Source organism: Mesoplodon densirostris, chromosome 5 (assembly GCF_025265405.1).
Source record: "Mesoplodon densirostris isolate mMesDen1 chromosome 5, mMesDen1 primary haplotype, whole genome shotgun sequence".
NCBI classification, from domain to species: domain Eukaryota; kingdom Metazoa; phylum Chordata; class Mammalia; order Artiodactyla; family Ziphiidae; genus Mesoplodon; species Mesoplodon densirostris.
In genome coordinates, this window is record NC_082665.1 from 89478652 (window position 1) to 89501870 (window position 23219).

General features: G+C 33.3%; 1 protein-coding gene across 1 annotated transcript in view; it reads right to left on the reverse strand.

The window, feature by feature from the left end:
* The window catches only part of BCHE (butyrylcholinesterase), a 75821-nt gene that overhangs the window by 51261 nt on the left and 1341 nt on the right, over positions 1-23219 (reverse strand). The window contains exon 2 of the mRNA XM_060100017.1: positions 17082-18606. Within this exon, the coding sequence (XP_059956000.1) occupies positions 17082-18598 (1517 nt within the window). The 5' untranslated portion in view covers positions 18599-18606. The remainder of the gene's footprint in view (positions 1-17081; positions 18607-23219) is intronic.

Sequence of the window (23219 nt, forward strand, 5' to 3'; positions counted from 1 at the left end):
GAACCATTGCTATAAGACTTCTTACTGCCTCTCCAAGTTGGGACACACGGTTTTGAGGGCATTAGCCCACTGTGGCCCCCTTTTCCTGGCAAAGCAATAAAGCTATTCTTTTCTACTTCCTCCAAAACTGTGTCTCCAAGATTTAATTTGTTGTCTGCATACAGAGGCCGGATTCGGCTTCAGGCCCTTCACTGAACTTCCCTCCAATACTTTTTCAGCTTTTGCCAAACTTTGTTCCTTGAGGCTACTTCACATTTGCTGTAGGCCGTCTGACTTCAAGTTAGGGTTACCAGATTTAGTACAAACAAAACTAAACTAAACAGAACCCCATGTTAATAGTGAATTTTAGCTAAACAAGTAATTTATCGATTTATTTTTTGTTTAAGCATGTCCCATGCAGACTTATGAGACATACTTATACTAAAAAAAAAAAAAAAAAAAAAAAAAAAAAATCTGTTTAGCTGACCTAAACAATATGTAACTAATCAACTAGGTATCCTGTTCTTTATCCATCAACCCTCCTTGCAGTATGTGTCTGGAAATATGTCAGATATTTTACATGCGGTTTCTCAAATTTTCATGATAGCCAGGAGACAGGTATTAGCATTCCCATATTAAAGATAAGGAAACTAAGGGCAGAAAAGATTCAATTATTTGCTCTTTCCCTTTGCCATTGGTATACAAAAATTCTAATAGAGAGGGGACAAAGTACGGGAAAGAAGTACCTGGGTTCTTCCATCAGAACACAGGGCTCAAGCTGGAGCTCTGGTTTTTACTAATACATGTGGAATTTTGAGCAGCTTAAGTTCTTTAAATACCCTCAGTATCCGTGTCACCACATGTTGATGATGATCATACTTCCTTAGAAAGTTGTCTGTCCTAATGAAAGTGAAGTCCTGAGCAGAGAACAAGCACATGTTAGCAGTTAATACATTTTAACTGATGTTATTATTAATATGAATTGTTAATCCAAATGCTACCTGGTCAGTACTTTCTTAAGAATATTCAAACCACAACAGTAGCCTAAATTATTATATATAGGTCATGTGTGAGTCATATTCCTTAAGGGCTCAGTTATTTTTATTGTAACCACATTAATTTTATTTTAACAAATTAATTTTCCTAACAGATATTGCATAATACTTCCTTGAATCTTAAAAGATATATGGAAGACACTACATACCATGTTTTGTGGACTCAGGGTCAATATTTTGTCACTATTTAACAGGAGGTTGTGCATCAGAGGGTACTGCCCCTCCCCCACCCACAGCTGCTTGTCTGGCTGTTAGTCTGTGACCTCTCAGTTCTGTTGTAAAGTTGCTTGCTTCCTGCCCTAGCTCTCAGAAATCTGCTGCTTCTGATTGTGTCTCATCTTAAAAAAATAGAGAAATAATTCTTTCAGAATTTAGGGCACATTATAAGTCCATAGGTTCCAAAGGATGAAATACAACCTTTTCTGTGGAATGAATATCAAATAAATATTTCATGACAGACTTTTTTTGACGTTCAGAATATTTGGGTGGTGGTTTTATTTTCCCTTTGCTTCCCATCTCTTGATTCCCTTAGTTTGTGCTCTTCAAAATCCAAGTTACTGACAGCCTGATTTCTAACCAAAGGGTTTGCATTGTATTTAGATGAATTGTATTCTAAAAAGAAAATAAATAAATGAATAAAGTTAGGTAGATGATTATGATGCTGACACAAAACCATTATTAGTCACATTAATCACTATACCATTCCCATCAGCACACAAACCTGTTGCAACATCTCCCATGAAAAAGAAAAAAACAATCAAAAAAACCTCCTGCTCTCCTGTTCCCATATCCCCTGGGGTTCAAGTCCCCTGTTCCACTTAAAAGTAATGCTCTCTGAAAAAGATGATTCAAATTGCAATTTCTAATTATTTTCCTCTCATTCTCCTTTGAATTGCCATTAAGGTTTTAGTTCCTATCACTCCATCAAAATATCAGGTATCTTTGCCACCAATAGCCTCCACAGTTCCAAACCCACGAACCTTTATATACAGTTTTCCTTATACTTATCCTATATTTGATACAGATAATCACTCCCTCCTTGAAATGCTTTCTTCATTTGGTCTTGGGAGATATTTTGTTCTCCTAGTTGGCCTTCTAACTCATTGGCTAAACATTCTATTCTCTCTGCTGGTTACCCTTCCTTCTCCAAATCTCTAACCTTGAAGAATTCAGACATCTGCCTCCATAAATGATATAGTCCTTTCTCACGACTTTTAAATACCATTTTCATGTTGTTAGATACCAAATTTATATCTCCAGCTTCTACCTCTCCCTTGAATTTCAGACTTCAGTATTAGAATAGCTATTGTATTGCTCCAAGTGTCTACAGAATAGGCAGCTTAAATTTAAAATGTTTAAATCAGCACTTTTGATTACACAGTCACAACCATTATCCTACCGTAGTCATCCCTATCCCATAAGTTGGCACCTCTATTCTTCTGGTTGCTCAGGTCAAAAAGCTTGGTGCATCCTCTTCTCCACTTGCTCTCTCATATCCCACATCCAATCTATCAGCAAATCCTGTCAGATCTTCTTTCAAAGTATATCCTGACCATTCCTTTCCAGTTATACTTAATTCAAGACACCACCTGGATTGCTATAATAGCCTCCTTTCTCTGACTCACTCTTATTTACTTACCAGTCAGAGAGTTGAGATGCTTATAAAGTTTGAGTCAAATTATTGCCACTCGATTGCCCCAAATGTTCCACGGCTTACTGTTTCACTCAGAGTAGATTCCAGAAAACGTATCTAAGCCCCAAATCTTATATAGCTTGACCCTCTGTGTTTCTCTGACTTTGCCTTTTACCACTTACCTCTCACATACACTCGCTGTCTTGCTGTTCCTGCAAAATCCTAAATATTTCAGTCTTAGGGCACGTCCTTGCTGCTTTCTCTCCTGAGAAAACTTTTTCCCAAGATATCGACACAACATTTTTCTCTGGATAGCCACATGATTAACTCTGTCATTTCGCTCTAATATAACTCTGTGAGAGGCTTTTCACGGCAACCCTACAAATAGTGTCACATTCCACTCACTTCAGGCTCTATATCCCTAAACATGCTTAATATTTTTTTCAGGGCTCTGACCACTATAAGACATATTATACATTTGTTTATTGTTTTTTTTTCCATCTATAAATTGTAAGGCCCCTGAAGGTAGAAACTTTCTCTGGGATTTTATTTTTCCCCCTCCAATGTTTTCCTTTTCGTTTTTTTTTTTTTTCTTTCTTTCCCTCGGTATATTTTGATTACTGCTGTATTCACATCACCTAAGTAATACTTGGTGCATACAGGCTTTCAAATATATTTGTTGAGTGACTAAATGGAAGAATGAATAAACAAATCATCATATTCCATGACCCATCTAAAGAAACATTATTAATTTGTGATTAGCAAGTGCTTTATAAAAGATGTGAGTTTTAATTACAAGGAGCTTCATAAAATGTGTAATTTTTCCTATTTCCAGAAACATTATCAAATCAGCAAGAGCCTGATTGGCATTGTGGCTTTTAAGAAAAACATAAATTCTAACACTTGTGATATCATTGGGTTATTATTTGGTTTATAATGGTTTATCAGATAAAATATATTTTGTAATTAATAATTCTAGTCATAAAACAAATATTATTTATATATCAATCCTTAGAGAATGATACACCAAAAGTAATTCAATTTAATTTGTAAGATAAAGATTCACTTGCTTTTACATAACAGAGGTCTGTGGACAAGTGAATATTAACATTTCATGTATAATAAATCAATAGATTATCCTATCAGGTTAATAGTACCTATCATTCTCATGTGAAGATGTCCAGGAGAGATACTAACATACAGAAAAGTTTAAAAATTGGAGTTATGCTTTTTAGCTCTGATCTTGAGTGTTATTGATTGGGAAGGAAAATTGGAACAAAAACAATTTCTTGGAACTTAATGTAACCAACCACATTTTAATCATATCTGATTGTGGAACAGTCAGAAAAATACAGTATTTTAAACAGAAAAAAATATTTAAAGTCACATTTTGGTTACTGCATTTTGTTATTTTGAGGTTATTATTTTGTATCTGGCAAGTCTTTTGAAGTATTGCATTTATGTGTATATTCCTGAAAATATGATGCTGACTTTTAAAATATAATTGATGATTAATTCTAATTTCAGATTTAACTTAAGATTTACAGGTAGACTGGGTGTTATAATTTTTCCAAATACAGAAAAAACTTTGGGCAAACATAGAGAACAAATCACATTAAGCTATTTCCAAGTAAATTGATGCTATAAATACGATTTTCTATGTTTTACTGAGATCCCTTATATCCCAAAAACATTAGTTTTCCCCTACTTCACTGTGAAGAGTATTTCAAAACACTTAGTCAAATATATTTTAGTATAGCTATCTTTGTAAAGGTAGTAGACTTTTGGGGAATCTGGTTTCTCCTCATTCCACTGTCACTGATGGTAAGATATTGCTGCACTCTTATATGGTTTTGCAAGTAATCTTATGTAATTTTAAATTGTCCTGTAACATAATTCTTTTTTTTCATATAAGTTACACTGATGCATATGTATTTTTTTCACTTACATTTATATTCTATTTGTTAAACTAAGGTATTTTACAGGAACACTGCAGCCAACATTTATTGTTTTATTCCTTACTAAATCCTCACCTAATTCCTAAGGGGGAAAAAAGAATTTGAAGCAATAGAACATTGATGCATTGGTGCAGTCGTGATAACAATAAAATAAATCGCAGGGGATTTGAACCCTAACCCTTTTGTGAAGTCATCAAAATGTTCCAGTTAGGTTAATTATGATAATGTACCACAAATAATTATAGAATCAGAGAGTAAGGACTTTTTCCCTCACTCTGGAAACCACATGAACTATTATCTGTCAAAAAATCTAATTATAAGCCTGATAATAATTGGACTAGATGGCCAGATGACAGTCTTTAATAAACTTAAATTTGTCTCTGTATGTCATGATGTCTAATTTTAGTCTATGCTCTGCCCTTACCTCTGTAACATTAACCAGGCAGGTATCAGTATGCTAACATGTTAAAATTATAAGTTTGCAACCAAATGCATTTCCTAAGCATATTTAATGACTGCTTTCATAATAATTCATGGTGAAGACAGCCTAGAGAATGGATAATAGAAGGAAATGAAAGTTAATCGTCTTGAGTCATAGCTAATCTTTGTTCTTCCCCTATTAGCTCCAATTCACTTTTCCTCTATAGACCACACTCTTCTCATCAGAAAATGTTAAATAGTGTCATCATTTCAGCAAATTTTCATTCTAATTATAGCATCCATATACTTCATACCTTGTCAGTATAATGGTACTGTTCTCTTTAAAACTATCTTTAACTGCTACCCTTTTGGTATATTTAAGACATCTCTTATTAAAAGGTATGTTGTAATTAAGTCCTAGAATATTTATTTTTAGTTGAAAAACATAATAAAAATAAATTCAAGTGTAATTTGAAAATTAATTTATTGGTGAAGGGATACAAACTCTATAAAATGAGAACAGACACATGCTAAGTTCCTATACAGAAATTTATAATAAAGGGGCACCAGTTCTCCACTAATATTTTCTTTAACTTTTCTTCAGTTTTTCTATTACCTTTTAAAAACATAAAATGATTCCAGGAGATGAAAATAAAAGAACACACAAAGAAAATATACTTGTTTGAAAATTAAGTGGGGTTGAAATGTTATTTCAATCACTTTATTTTTTCTGTCATATATAAGTAAACACAATAGAAATATAGCTATTAAACACTATATATTAAATAAAGTTCACATTATAAATATTAGAAAATACATTATTATTAAGTTCACTCCTACTAGTAAAATGAAGTTATAGCAATACATATGAAACACCCATCATATATATATCTGGAATATAGCAATAATGTTCATTATTTTAGAAATCTGGCAAATCTGTAATTTCTAATTATTGCAATTATAATTAATTACACAGAAGCAGGCCTATTTTAAATTCTCCCAATTATTCAAAGTAATCTTGTGCACTAAGGAATAATGACTTAGCATTTCATTTAATGTCACTTACTTTCCAGTACAAATGTCAAGAACTGTTCATATTTATTTTTTACAGATCAGTGAACCAAGGGACTGAAAGTTTAGTAATATATTTTTGTTCCTATTTAATAAGTTGTTCCTCACACTGTAAGGGAATAAATAATAAATAAATAAAACAAACAAGGATAGCAGCAGGTATACTGATATGAAGTTACTAAAAATACTTTGTTAAGTAACTTTTTGGTTTCATGACATCAAAATAGGACAAAATAAAAGTGCCTTGTGTTATATCATTTATTTCTGGCAAAAAAAGTATTAGGAAACAGTAACAAATTCAGAGCTGTTCTGAATAAATGAATTCGCACCAAAAAGACAGAAGCAAGTAAATTGCCTCAATTTTGCAGTTTACCTTTATTTCTTTGAAAATTTGATTAATGTTGAGTCAGGAAGTTAAACAATTGTACATTCTTGGGAGGAAGCCAAGTTTAATTTTAGATAAGAATAAATTGAAGTAGTTTATGCCTGGTAGGGGCAAAACTGAATTTGTTTAATGGAAAGGAGGAATGCAGTTTCCTGTCAATGATAAGGTTTATTTCAACGTGTCAATAGGGTTGTATATTTATAGTCCCATTTTTCAGATAAGGAAAAACTAAGGAATTTTAAGTAACTTGCCTAAGGTTATATTATATACAAAGGATCTGTAGAAAGATTAACACTGGACACATCAGGGCTATCACTTATGATGGGGAAGACTGTGTAACTGCACTGTGAATAACTCTCCTTGAGGTTGTGCCCTGGAGGAGCTCTGAAAATAGCACCCAGAGAGGACATAGCAAACCAAAGATGCTCTGCAACAGCAGGAGGTAACTGGAGTTGTCCTGGAATAATGATCCTCTATCTGACGTTATGCTACTAATTGTATTTTGGCTTATTTTCCTGCTTTAGCTGTTCTGCTCTATCTGACAAATCAAGTTTGATTTCACCAATTTCCTGTATCACTGAGGTAGTGCTGAAAATATGTCATTAAGTGCTGGTTAATTTAATCTATTGGTCATCAAGCTATTGACTGGATGAATAATTGATGGATATATATGTTATATTGATATTTCAACAACTCCTATTATAGGATATTGGATATAATGCACATATGGACCTGTCTGCTATTTGGATATGGGTTTCATTCATTTTTAGAGATGGGACTGAGGGAAAAGCAGAAGCAAGCAAAGTACAAATAGGTGGAAATTCCAACTAACAAAGGCATAAATACATTGTGGCTTCTACTTTACAAGGACTCTCAAAGACTGCAACTAAAGACACTAAATTTGAATACCATTTAGTGCTTTCACAGAATAATGTTTTCTTTATTTTTGCAAGAAGTCAAATTAAAAAGGTTTTTTTTTCTAATATATCTTGGAAATTGACAAGATCTTTTAAAGTAACTGAAAAAAATGAATTTCATGGAACTGAATGAGAAATGTAAGGTTAAGATTCTCTTAAAATACAAATGGGAGAGAGGTTGGGCTTTCATCTTCATCCATGATGGAGTGATTGATAGAAACTGGATTAACTCTCCTACCCAAAACAATTATATACTAGACCAAAAACAAACAAACCAAAACAAAAAGACAATGAGTTTCAGGAAATGGATAACAGACAGCATAAGTCTATGATGTTTGAGAAAAGGGGAAGTTCAAGGTGAGTCCACATTTACTGTGGTTACTCACATAAGGATAAATTATTGTCCAAGATACAGGGAGCTTGAGACTAAGCAGAGTACAGTAGGTTCACTGAGGTTAAAAGAGAGAAATAAGAGTTCTAGGATACAGAAGAAATTAGAATCTGTGGGACAGGTCTCCCTGCAGATCTTTGGCTGAGTCTTGGGCTAAATATGTGCAAGATGAGAGTATGAGAGGTTAAACAGAAAGAAGATGCTGCAGGGCTGAGAGCAGAAAAGAGATGGAAAAACCAGAGAGAGAAATACTATTATAATGTTGTCAACATTTTTGTTTTCATCTCATTAATACCTCATTAATACTCAGTCTAGCTGAGTGGAAAGTTATAACTTGGGAGTAAAGAGACTCAGTCTATCCCCATCCTAATAGATACTTAAACCAAGTAACTGTAATATCCTCAGTGACAACGGACATTGGAGTTTAAGTCCTGCCAAGTTAGAGGGACTATAAAATATCTTGGGCTTTTCATGGATTCACTCTAACAAAATATAAAACCAAGCCTATACACATTTGAGAAAAATTCAAGTCTATACACATCCTTTAATTGAACTGCTTAGTAAAATTAAAAACAAACAAGCAAACATTATTCCATGGAAGCATACATTATTCAGAGGAGGCTAAAATAATATAGAATTTCTACTCATATTATCCACAAAGTCTAGTACAAATTTGAAAATTTCTAGACATGCAAAGAAATAGGAAAATAGAAAATGAACCCATGAAACAGATATTGGATGAGCAAACAAAACCTTAAGGCAGCTATTTTAAGTATGTTCAAGAACTTAAAGAATAATATTTTTAAATAGAAAACAGGGAGGAACTCAGAAAAATAATGAAACTACTGGAAAAAATTAGATCTGAACATTAATGAGTGAAATAAAAAAATCATTGGGTAAGTTCAACCACAGATTGAAGAAGATAGAAGAGTCACTGAGCTTGCAGAGAAACCAATTTAAAAATGTACCTAATGTGAAAAACAGAAGCAAAACTGAAGAAAAGGGAAGAAAAGAAATGAAACTGAGTTATTTATAGTGAGGTGGATGGACCTAGAGTCTGTCATACAAGTGAAGTAAGTCAGAAAGAGAAAAACAAATACCGTATGCTAATGCATATATACGGAATATAAAAAAAAAACGGTACTGATGAACCTAGTGGCAGGACAGGAATAAAGACACAGACATAGAGAATGGACTTGAGGACATGTAGGGGGAAGGGGAAAAGATGGAATGAAGTGAGAGAGTAGCATTGACATGTATACACTACCAAATGCAAAATGGATGGCTAGTGGGAAATTACTGCATAGCACAGGGAGATCAGCTCAATGTTTTGTGAGGACCTAAAGAGGTAGCATAGGGAGGATGGGAGGAAGGCTCAAGAAGGAGGGGATATAGGGATATATGTATGTATATGGTTGATTCACTTTGTTGTACAACAGAAACTAACACAGTATTGTGAAACAATTATACTCCAATAAAGATATATTAAAAATAAATAAATAAAATAAATAGAAAACAAAATGTATCTAATTTGAAAAACAGAAGCAAAACTGCAGAAAAGGGAACAGAGCCTTAGAGACCTGTGGAACAAAATTCAATAGTCTAGTGCATGTATATTGGGAGTTTGTGAAGGAGATAAGAGTGAGAATGGGGCAGAAAGAATATTTGATGGAATACTGACACAAAATTTCTCAAATGTGACATTGAAAATCACCAGGAAGAATCTTAGTAAACACCAGGCCAAAACAAAACAAAATGCTTAACCAAAGAAATCGCACTTGGAAACATGATGAACAATTGAAACCAAAGGTAAACAGAAAATTTTGAAATCAACCAGAGGAAATATTGTTTTTTAATTGTATACAGGGGACAATCATATGAATAAAGGCTCACTTTACATCAGAACTGAAGAGATAAGAAGAAAATGAAACACATCTTTAAACTGATAAAAGAAAAAAAGATCAAACCAGAATTCTATCTTCTTAAAAAATATATCATTCAATTGAAGCAAAATAAAGGTATTTCCAGATTTTAAAAAGCTGAGGAAATTTGTAACTAGCCAAGCTGCCAATGAGAAATCCTAAAGGATATTCTTCAGCACAAAGGGAAATGATGTCAGATGAGAGCTAGAATCCACAAGAAAGAGTAAAGAACACTGGAAATTGTATATACATGAGTAAACATAAAATAATATTTTTTTTCTTTTCTTTTATGAATTTATCTTAATATAATTGATCATTTAAAGCAAATAAAATTTTATGAGGGATTTTATATTATACATTTTATAAACATATGACAGCAATATAAAAAAATGGAGTACAATAAATGAGACTATACTGTTAGTTTCTTACATTTGTGAAGTAGTAAGAGTGAAATGGAAAATAGGAAGCATGCATTGTTTAGAAAGTGGGAAATGTCAATGGCAAAGTGCTAAGTGGTTCAGTATTAACTCTAAGTATTTAGTTATAAGTTAAAGAAACAATTGTTAGCATTAAGACAAATACTGGTGAAAAAATTAAAGGCAAACTAAAACATCTGTTTAAAAATAAAATCAGGGCTTCCCTGGTGGCGCAGTGGTTGAGAGTCCGCCTGCCGATGCAGGGGACACAGGTTCGTGCCCCGGTCCGGGAAGATCCCACATGCCGTGAAGCAGTTGAGACCATGAGCCATGGCCGATTAGCCTGCATGTCTGGAGCCTGTGCTCCACAATGGGAGAGGCCACAACAGTGAGAGGCCCGCATACCACACACAAAAAAATAATAATAAAAATAAATAAATAGATACATAAAAATAAAATCAAATAAAGCATTAAACTAATGCAGAAAAAAGCTGAAAAGGAGCAATAAGAAGGATGGATTAAAAATAGCAACTTGGGGGCTTCCCTGGTGGCACAGTGGTTGAGAGTCTGCCTGCTGATGCAGGGGACATGGGTTCGTGCCCCAGTCTGGGAGGGTCCGACATGCCGCGGAGCGGCTGGGCCCGTGAGCCATGGCTGCTGGGCCTGTGCATCCAGAGCCTGTGCTCCACAATGGGAGAGGCCACAGCAGTGAGAGGCCCACGTATTGCAAAAAAAAAAATATATATATATATATATATATATATATATATATATATATATATATATATATAGCAAGGTGGTACCAGAAAACTACTAGAGCTAATCAATGAATTTTGTAAAGTTGCAGGATACAAAATTAATGCACAGAAATCTCTTACATTCCTATACACTAATGATGAAAATTCTGAAAATGAAATTAAGGAAACACTCCCATTTACCATTGCAACAAAAAGAATAAAATACCTAGGAATAAGCTTACCTAGGGAGACAAAAGACCTGTATGCAGAAAATTATAAGACACTGATGAAGGAAATTAAAGATGATACCAACAGATGGAGAGATATACTATGTTCTTGGATTGGAAGAAACAATATTGTGAAAAATGACTATACTATCCAAAGCAATCTACAGATTCAATGTAATCCCTATCAAATTACAAATGTCATTTTTTATGGAACTAGAACAAAAAATCTTAAAATTTGTATGGAGACACAAAAGACCTTGAATAGCCAAAGCAGTCTTGAGGGAAAAGAATGGAACTGGAGGAATCAGACTCCCTGACTTCAGAATATACTACAAACCTATAGTAATCAAGACAATATGGTACTGGCACAAAAACAGAAACATAGATCAATAGAACAAGATACAAAGCCCAGAGATAAACCCACGTACCTATGGTCAACTAATCTATGACTAAGGAGGCAAGGATATACAATGGAGAAAAGACAGTCTCTTCAATAAGTGGTGCTGGGAAAACTGGACAGTTACATGTAAAAGGATGAAATTATAACACTCCCTAACACCATACACAAAAATAAACTCAAAATGGATTTGAGACCTAAATGTAAGGCCAGACATTATCAAACTCTTAGAGGAAAACATAGGAAGAACCCTCTTTGACATAAATCACAGCAAGATCTTTTTTCATCCACCTCCTAGAGAAATGGAAATAAGAACCAAAATAAACAAATGGGACCTAATGAAACTTCAAAGCTTTTGCACAGCAAAGGAAATCATAAACAAGACAAAAAGACAACCCTCAGAATGGGACAAAATATTTGCAAATGAAGCAATGGACAAAGGATTAATCCCCAAAATACAGAAACAGCTCATGCAGCTCAATATTAAAAAAAACAAACAACCCAATCCAAAAATGGGCAGAAGACCTAAACAGATATTTCTCCAAAGAAGACATAAAGATGACCAAGAAGCACATGAAAAGCTGCTCCACATCACTAATTATTAGAGAAATGCAAATCACAACTACAATGAGGTATCACCTCACACCAGATAGAATGGGCATCAACAGAAAATCTACAAACAACAGATTCTGGAGAGGGTGTGGAGAAAAGGGAACCGTCTTGCACTGCTTGTGGGAATGTAAATTGATACGGCCATTATGAAGAACAGTATGGAAGCTCCTTAAAAATCTAAAAGTAGAATTACCATATGATCCAGCAATCCTACTACTGAGCATATACCCAGAGAAAAACATAATTCAAAAAGACACATGCATCCCAATGTTCATTGCAGCACTATTTACAATAGCCAGGTCATGGAAACAATCTAAATGCCCATTGACAGATGAATGGATAAAGAAGATGTGGTGTATATATACAATGGAATATTACTCGGCCATAAAAAGGAACAAAATTGGGTCATTTGTTGAGACGTGGATGGATCTAGAGACTGTCATACAGAGTGAAGTAAGTCAGAAAGAGAAAAACAAATATTGTATATTAATTCATATATGTGGAACCTAGAAAAATGGTACAGATGAACCAGTTTGCAGGGCAGAAATTGAGACACAGATGTAGAAGAACAAACGTATGGACACCAAGTGGAGAAAGCGGAAGGGGGTGGGAATGGTGGTGTGATGAATTAGGCGATTGGGATTGACATGTATACACTGATGTGTATAAAATTGATGACTAATAAGAACCTGCTGTATAAAAATATAAATAAAATAAAATTCAACAATTCAACAAAAAAGAAAAAAATAATAGCAAGGTGTTAGATTTAAACAAAAACATATTGACAATTACATTAAATATCAAATGGGTTAATCACACCAACTGTAAGAAGGGTTTTATTTATTTATTTATTTAATAGGTGGGTTGGAGTAAAAGGATGGTACAAAATATATTATGCAAATGTAAGCATGGGAAACTTGATGTATCTATCTTAATATTAGGCAAAGTCAAGCTCAGGACAGAGACATTTCATAATGATAAACAGTCAATTAATCAGGCCTACATAATCCTAAAAGTACATGGAATTAATAGTATAGATTTAAAATATTAAAAGGAAAGTTAGCAGAACTAAATGGAGAAATAAATAATACCATAGTTATAGTCCAAGTTGTTAATACCCTTCTCTCAGTATTTAAAACAAGTAGGCAAAAAATATTAGTAAGACTATTAGAAGACCTGAGCAACCATGAACTAATTAATTTACAGAACACACCATACCAAATAATTGAAGAACACACATTCTTTTCAAGAGCACATACAATAATCACCTATAAGGATCATATGCTGGGTCATAAAATAATTCTCAATATATTTCAAAGGGAAAAATCTTACAGAGTATAATCTCTTACTAGAACTGAATTCAATTAGAAATCCACAAGATATCTAGAAATTACCCAAATAGCTGGAAGGTAAACAATAGACTACTAAACAACCCATTGGCAAAATAAAATATCACAAAGGAAAATTCAAAATTATTTTGAACTTAATCCTAATGAGAAATACAATATATACTAAACTTATTACTTAAGGAGAAAAATCCATTAAAACATTTTATGAACCACGAACTGTAAAACTCATTTTCCTGGATGATTATTACAATGCTCAGTTCTACTTTTTTACTTTCTTGATGTGTCATTTTGGGGTTATATGGAAGTAAAATCCTGCAGTTTCCCAGTCTTGGCATTACTGACCTTTGGAATGAATAATTCGCTGTTGTGGGTGGCTGTCATGTGCATTTTAAGATGTTTAGCAGCACCCCTGGCCTCTACCTTGCTAGTAGTACCCCAAATCCAGACATTGTTAAATGTCCCCAGTATGGGGAATAGAGGGGAAATAAGGGGGAGAATCTCCCTGGAATGAGAACATCAAACATCATGTTTGTGGTCAAATAAATATGGGTGGATTTCCAAACCTAACGCTTAAACCAACTTTGTTTCCATGGAGTTTATTTAATCATTCTAAACTTCTGTATTTATTCATAGGTATACTTTGAAAACAGATAGTGTACACCAGGAGATTAAAATTATGTTTGCCATCAAGTCAAATCTCAATGCATATTACATGTTATTATCTGCTCAACTGTGCAAACATGGACTCTAAAGAAACTCACCGACTGAAATGACATCTTGTTATAGCTGAACTTCTTTAAAAAGTTTAGTTTTTATGGTTTATAATCTTGTTTATATGAATTTATCATTATAATTAAAATGTGTCAACCTTTATTTATTTCCCATTAAAATATGCTAATCATAGAAGATTGGGATTAAACAATCTATTATTCTATTAATTGTCAAATATTCTCTTCTTTGACCTGTTGCTATCTGTGTACCATAAATATGACCTTTACCACATCTGGTTCTCAGTGTTCCTAATTGTGAAATAAGAAAATATAAATTACTTGATTATTTAAACATGCAAAGTATGAAGTCCTTTAAAAATTTACAGGCATCAATAATTTGAAGAAATATTGATATTTCCCTTAAATTCCCTTAATATTCCCCTTAAGTTATTTATAATCTCTAGAATTGCCAGAAAGAATTAAAAATATATTCAGATGATTTAATATGGATAGAGCCTTGAGGGAGAGAACAGAATGAAATATACATAATTCTAATGCAACTCTAGAAATAAGATGATCCTTCTTAAGCAGAAATTTAGACTGATATTGAGAAGGTGTAAGATAATGCACAGCTACAGATAATATAATAACAGATAATATAATAGCCTACATATCTTTTTTTTTTTTTTTTTTTTTTTTTTTTGCGATATGCGGGCCTCTCACTGTTGTGGCCTCCCCCGTTGCGGAGCACAGGCTCCGGACGCGCAGGCTCCGCGGCCATGGCTCACGGGCCCAGCCGCTCCGCGGCACATGGGATCCTCCCAGACCGGGGCACGAACCCGCATCCCCTGCATGGGCAGGCGGACTCTCAACCACTTGCGCCACCAGGGAGGCCCACCTACATATCTTGAAAAAAAAATTTTTTTACCCATACTAGCTTTTACCTGCTTTTATTGAGTCATTAACCACATATTTGCAAAATGTGACATATACTAACGTCAGTACTTTAATGAGTATCTAATAAAACCACAGGTTCTCTTTCAAGAAGCTAGTTCTTAGTCTGGTTTAGGAGGCTCAGAATACAATGAAAGATAGGATTTAGACACGTGACAGTCAATGGCTTCTGTGAGAGTGAAAAAGAGGTCTGAAGGAATTACAACTCTAGGAATTAAATATACATTGTATGAAACATGTAGTCAGTCAAAACTTTAACAAAATAGTAGGACTTGTGTCATTAAAAAGGAGAAAGGTAAATGTTCTAAGCAGGGCACATAGCAAGAACAAGGCTCTAAGGCATAGTTAAGCTTGAAATCTTTGGTATTCATGAGATAACTCATCTACCAAGCAACAAGGTGTTGGGGAGTATGGGTTGCAAAGAGATTATAGAAGCCTCTTAATGCCACATGGAAGAGTTTTAGCTTTATACACAGTAAATAAGTATCAAAAAATTTGAGATAAATTATATCATACAAGTACTTTGTAGAAAGATACATACAGTAACATGGAGTACAATGAATTCCAAATGGAGGTTGGGAAAGAAAACCAGAAAGCAAAATTATTCTCAACATTCTTTTCAATTGTAAAACACAGGATGACAAATTGGATTAATGCATCAATCAATTTGTGAGTTTCTGTAAGCACTTTTCAAAAAAAGAGATGCCCAAATTTCTATTCTTTTATTATTCTCATTGATACAAATTATTCCAATGTATAAAATTCAATTTGGGGTTACAAACAGTAAAAAAAAAAAAAAAAAAAAAAAAAAAACCTTATTTTTTACACACACAAAATATTTTTAAAAATAGAATATATATTCAAAGAGATTATTTTGTTCTGACTATTGAAGACATACTATCACAATATTTATAATATATGAGGGAAAATATGTTCTTCTGTAACATCTCTGATTATGTAATGTCATCTATATGACTACTCAAGTGTAAGACAGCTTAGCTGAACAAGATGACTCTTGTAGCTCTCATTCAACACAGGTTACCTAAAGTCTCTGAACAAACATATTAGGGAATAAAAAACGTTGATAAAATGGCAAATTCTGTATTTTGAATAATCTGAGGGCCAACCTTATCACCATCTTGCCCTTTGATTTTCTTAAGCAGGGATGTATTTCTTTGTGTATCAGGTAACAATGTACTACTGCTTAAGAGCATGAGAAAAAGAGAGATATTCCTAATCTTTCTTAAACCTGTGAACACTATAAACTTTCAGGCTTAATAACATGTCACAGTAATTTTAGTTCTCAAGGTAAACATCTATTTCCGTACAAACTTTGGTGAATATTGTTAAAGTACTTTGAAGTACTTTGGAAATGAAATCAGAAAATATTTTTCATAAAAGTTATTTATTTCTCTTAAGCACTCTGATGCAAGGAACTGAAATGCAGTACATAATATAAAACAAAACCAGGGCTTCCCTGGTGGTTCAGTGGTTAAGAATCCACCTGCCAATGAAGGAGACACAGGTTCAAACCCTGGTCCGGGAAGATCCCACATGCTGCAGAGCAGCTAGGCCCGGGGGCTACAACTACTGAGCCTGCGTTCTAGGGCCCGCAAGCCACAACTACTGAGCCCATGCAGCACAACTACTGAAGTCTGCATGCCTAGAGGCTGTGCTCCACAACAAGAGAAGCCACTGCAATGAGGAGCCTGTCAACACAACTAGAGAAAGCCCACACGCAGCAATGAAGACCCAACACAGCCAAAAATAAATAAAATAAATAAAATTTAAAAAACAAACAAACAAAAAAAAACCCAGCTTAAGGTATGAAGAGAATAAATAATCAAAATGTTTCTGTACCTTTAATGAAGTCTACACTGGAGACCAAGCAAAGTTAAGCAAAACAAAGCAAAGCCAAAGAAGAAGAACAACAAAAATTGGCACTTACCCATATTTTGCAAAATTTGCCCAGCGTTTCATAATGGATCGACTCAAAATTTCCTCAGCTTTTGTGTAATTAACTCTTCTTTCCAGAGGTAAACCAAAGACAAATTCAATCTCATAACCATGCATCACTCCCATCCATTCTGGCCAAGGGAGTTTGGAGGATCGGTGTTCAAAATAGTAGAAAAAGGCATTGTTTCCCATATCTGAGAACTTTTTGGTGAACTCCAAGGCAGGGCATATGATATTATAATCCCCAACAACATCATCCAAGGCCTCACGGTAGTTTTCAGCTCTCTGATCATCTAACCGGTCCATGTAGTGGAAGAGGATCGATTCCTTTCCAAATTCACTCAATCCCGGAAAAAATATTTTTAAACCTTCTTGAAATTCTTTTCTAGTTATAATACTATTGTTATCTTTGCTGAAACCAGGAGCACCATATACTAAAAATGCTGTCCCTTCATCTTTGTTAACACCCACCAAGATCTGGGTTTTCTTGAACTGTCCAAGTTGGAGTAGTGTGTCTGGCATGTCAGTGAGAAAATCACCATCCACAGTTGGACCAAAGTTTACTGACAAGAGCGTACCATAAGGGACAACAAATACTTCATTCAGAAGAATTTCCTGGGGATCTTTATTTCGAAGACATTTGATTATCTCAGTCTCATTTTCCCTAGAGCAACCAATAAATTTAGCTAAAGTCAATGTTCTGTTCCTAGCTTCATGAAGAGATGTCACTACCCAAGGGGAATTAGAGGATCCACTTTGCAGAATGGCTCTGGTAAACAATGGGTGGCTTCTAGGAGAAAGTAAATGAAGGCTGACTGAAGCTGCTCCTGCACTTTCTCCAAAGAGAGTTACACTCTTAGGATTTCCACCAAAGGCTGCTATATTTTTTTGGACCCACTGAAGGGCCAACTGTTGATCAAATAAGCCTGTGTTTCCTGGCGCCTCAGGATTTCCCGGTAAAGCTAAGAATCCTAGGGCACCCACCCTATAGTTCATTGAAACCACAATAACTCTTTCAGCCCGTGCCAGAAACTTGCCATCATAAACATGCAAAGATGATGTCCCAGTCTGAAAGCCACCACCATAGATCCATATCATTACAGTAGCATTTTTTGGTTTAGGTGCTGGAATCCACACATTCAGATATAAACAGTCTTCACTGAGGTCAGTGTTTGGGTTCCACATCTCTGATCCAAGGAAGCCTGGGAAACTTTGATCTGTGTTCTGATAGCAAGAATTTGCATATTTTGTGGCATTCCAAATATTGGACCACTTGGTCAAGGACTGTGGCTTTTTGAATCGAAGTCTACCAACAGGTGGCTGTGCATAGGGGATTCCAAGAAAGGCTGTTACTGTGCCACCAAGAACTGGCAAGTTCATCCCTCTGACTTTTCCATTCTTGGTGGTAATTATGATGTCTTCTTCAGTGTGTGACTTCCCAAAGAGTACCCAGAGCAGAAGAAACCGCAAGAGAAATCTAATGTATATGATTGTACCCTTGCTCTGCATATTGGTTTCTGCAAGAGAGATAAGTGGGAAGTTTTAACAGCCTCATGCATCTAGTATTATATTTTATTGATGAAAATTAACTAAAATTTAGTAGTTCTTATCAATCTTATAAATTATGAAAACTAATAAATCTGTTACTGCTATAAAGACACATAAAAAAAACATAGAAAATGGTTGGAGATATTTCAGTTTTCAATTTAGAAATAAATGAGTGAAATGGAAAAGGAGAAATTATTTCAATTTTGAAAGATCTGTTTTCAAATCTCTGTAGGAAAGATGTAGTTTTTTAAGGAGGAAATTTGTCCAAGGCATTAGTGTATATATATATATATATATACTTCTTTACCATACACAGCACCACCAAAGGTGGCATTAAGTGGTAGTCTACTTAATGATAGATGCAATAGATTAAATTTTTACCCTAGTTAGAAGAGAAAATACAAGCTTATATATTCTCTGAAATATATACAGTTCTAATCATGGCTGGCTGGCTCTTGACAGTAGGTTAAGAACCTTTAAGGATCCTCAGACTTCTATAACTGCTTTTTTCTGTTTCCATGGTCCCTTCTGTGGTCCTTTTTGCCTAGTGGTTTCTTCCTCTGTATAATTGTAGCCTGTGGTCAGAAGAGAATTTGGACAAGCAATTCACAGAATGTGAAGTAACAAAAAAATACAGAAGTTGTCATTTTTCCTACAAATTGTGAAAACTAACAAATCTGCTACCACTATAAAGGCCTACGGGGAAAACTGGAAAGGGAAGACTGGATATATACCAATTCCTCTGAAACCGAATAACCACGAAGGGCTTTTGTACCTGAATTATATTTTCAATGGAGATAACGTTAGATGTGGGAGAAGAAACTGACTTAGAAGAAATTTTACACTCAGGGATTACTCAACGCGTGTCTGTTAATTTGTTAATTGATTAAAGCATGTGCAACTAGGGAGGTTAAATGTATTAGCATGGTCAGATTTACTTGTATTTTGATAGTGGACACGATGAGTGAAATAAGAGGATTAAAACAGAAAGTACTGGGAAAAGTTGGGGAAGCAAAAGTAATCTTTGAGACCTATAAAATCATAACTATTTGGCATTTTATTAAATAATATTTATTAATGATATGAAGAGAACATTTGGGGAAATCAAATTTTCATTAAAAATTCATAATGCATACTTGAGTTTCTTTTAAATAAAAAAAAAATTAAATCAGATTCTGAAACTCCAAGTGGCAAAGAGGGACAGAAAAATGTAATGCAGATATCATTTGAAAGAACTAACATCTTTATATAACTGAAAGAAAAAAGAAAATCTGATTAAAACTGTCAAATACAAACACTGATTCTCATCCACATAACAATAGCAAAGGTCCATACATGTACAAAATATTTTTATTATGTTTTGATAGTGTAATAATAAGTCCAACCTATGTGTCCAAGAAGCGAATCCTGTGAGCATTGAGAACTTGTATTAGTCTTTTTATTCTACTTTTTAAATTACATTGTCTTAGAAGGCAGAGATTAAGGCACTATCTATGGTGATAAGTGTCTCAGATCTATGATCCTCACTGTGATCAGCCTCATTCACCACTGCTCATAGGACAGCTAGTGATCAACAAGTATTTTTGATCCCCCCAAATATCTGAATAAACTAGTCCATTGTGTATACTATTTTGTTCAATGTCTAATATTTATAGATATATCTCCATCTATACCTCTATCTCTGTCTCTATTTCTGCCTCTATCTTTGTCTGTGTTTATGGCTGTGTCTATATCTATATATTTATATCTAACTCTACTGACGTCCATGTTTATGCATATATATATATACATATATATTTATACATAATGATTGTTATAAGGTTTAAAAAAATCAAGCCATGAGATTAATTTTTATGCTCTCAATTTTGATACAACTGAATTTGTGCTAATACCAATAAAATATATTATTGAAGTATATAATATTTTAACACTATGTATATACTATTATAAAATTTAGTCATTATTATAATCATAACAAAAATGCAATTTATCTTCTAAAAATAATAAGTAAATAAAAGTCATAATAATATAAAGTTTCCTTGTAAAGTTGACACTAATAAAATTTTATATTTCTGAGAGTTAGGAGTTTTAGAGACACTGCTACCACATACCACAGTTATGTGGTTTTTTTTTTTTTCTTCCTTCTGATAATTCCTAAGACATTTCTTCTAAATAAATGGAAGAGGGCATTTGGAAGAAAGAAAAGTGCTGTGATAGATTTTTTTTTTCATTTTTAAAAACTTGTTTTAGAAAGGAAAAGGAATTAAGATACAAAGCTGGTTTATTCTAAGTTGCATTTCAACAGATAGATTGCAGCATCTTTGGATGGACTCATTCTTGCCTTTGGCCTAGCTCAATCAATGTCTTCTGAGTCTAATAAAGGCAATCATTTTTTGGGGGGTTTTATATAAATCTTATTTTGTCTTTTAAACCATAAAACAAATCCTAATAATTTTTGCTGTCTGACAATTTTCAAACTTTCATTCTATTATTTATTAATTTTATTGCATAGCAAATATAAAATTACTATCAAAATTTTGGTTTTGTATGTAATTAACAAATATAATAATTTTCATTGCATGTGTTATGAAAGGCTGCTATAACATCTAAGAGTTTGTACTATCATCCCCATGTCATTTAGTTTGATTTATACTACTACATCTTGTATGTTTTTATTTATATTTTGTGCTGAGTAGAACTTAATGTTATATAATATGATTTATATGAATATAATCTTGCTTTTTCAACAATGATATCTGTGAGTCATCACCTTGATATTAGTAATACAAGTACTTACACCTTATAATTGTAAATAATGTAATTAGTAACATCCAAAAAATCATTGTAAGCCTGTGTTTATTGCAAGGATGGCAATATAATTCCAATTCACTTTCATGGTGAATTATTATTAATATTATTAAATCTAGGTTTTAATAAGAAAATTTGCTTATGTTCACATACTCATTGTTAGCATACTCATTGTTAGCATAGGCTATTATATATATATATATATATATGTGTGTGTGTGTGTGTATATATATATATATATATATATATATATATATTTTAGCTGCAGTACTTTATTTAAGTAAGCATTATTTTGTTCTTTTCATAACCTGGTATTCTCTAGTCTCATGTTGCACTGTGGTTTTACCATTAAGAGATGTTTATGTTTTTAATATATGTTATCACATGATTAAACAATCAAAAGAGAGACAAATAAAGGAAACTAAGAAATGTTATTACTCTATATCTTTAAGTCTTTACTAATAATTAAAATATTCAATAAAATTTCATTTATTTCCTCCTATACTTTCTGGTGCAAATTGACTACTGGCACATTAAATAATTTAAACTCTGAGAACACATAACATGTTTATCATAAAGAATGGGGTAAAGTTTTATAACAAGGACAACTAAATATCTGGATTTAGATCAATTAACTTATTGTAATAATCTTTAATATTTGATTAAAAGAAGGAGGTTTTGTTTGGAATTGAAAAAGAGAATGGATGGGAGTGGGAAGAGAGAAAAACCTGAAAGACAATTGATACTATAGTGTTCCAAGTTTATTAAATGCTCCAGAATATCAAAATCTCCTGGCAATTTTGGGAAAATATTCTAAACTTAAAAATAATTAAAAATTTTAAAAAAGGTAAAAAATAATTTCCTTCTTTTTGCATTCTTAATTCAATTTTGAAAGTATTGAAATTCCTTGACTGATTTTTAAAACATATAAAGTTATGCTATAGATATGGGTGCAAGCAAGTTATTGATATAAAGAACTATTTATTTGCCATATATTTGCCATAGTTGGATATCAATCAAATTTTGAAAATAATTGGCCAGTCAAGGACTTCTTAAAAGATGGTCATGCAAAAATTGATAATAGTTTTCTCTGAATGTAATTTTCCTGTCTTTTAAAAAGTTTTATTAGAATATATATTTCTATATAAAAATGGACTGTTAAAATGGTGGGGAAAGAGCCATCTAGAAAATATGATCTAGAACAAGTGCCACTAAAATGTATTTAGTTCAATTAAAACAACTGAGCCTTTATACCAAACTTAAAGAGCTTGTTTTGTTGTAGGCTAAGTGAAGTGGGGAACTGAGGAAGTCTGTTTATAAATAGACTATACCACTGTCTTTCAGGGATCCTTCAGATACCCAGTAGGCACTAAAAGGATGTGTATACATAGAAGACACTATATTAGGTATGAGAAACAGATCTGTAACTGTCCTCAATCAGGAAGAACATCCACAAACTTTTCATTGTGTGAACAATTTGAGCAATTAATATTACAGAGATATCTTGGATCTCCTTTGAAAGTTCAATCTGTTCTTAGGTTGACATCTATTCAATTATAATTCTCCAACGTTTGAAACAGTTTAGTTTTGATAAGAATGAGCAGATTTTGGCATGAAAGCATTAAAATGAAGACAGCATACAATTTAAGTATATATTATTAATTGTTACCAAGAAATAAATCAAAGCACAAACTAAATTTTTAACTAAGATATCATTTGCTAAGACATTATTAGCTTATTATTATTAGCTTATATATTATTATTATTATATTAT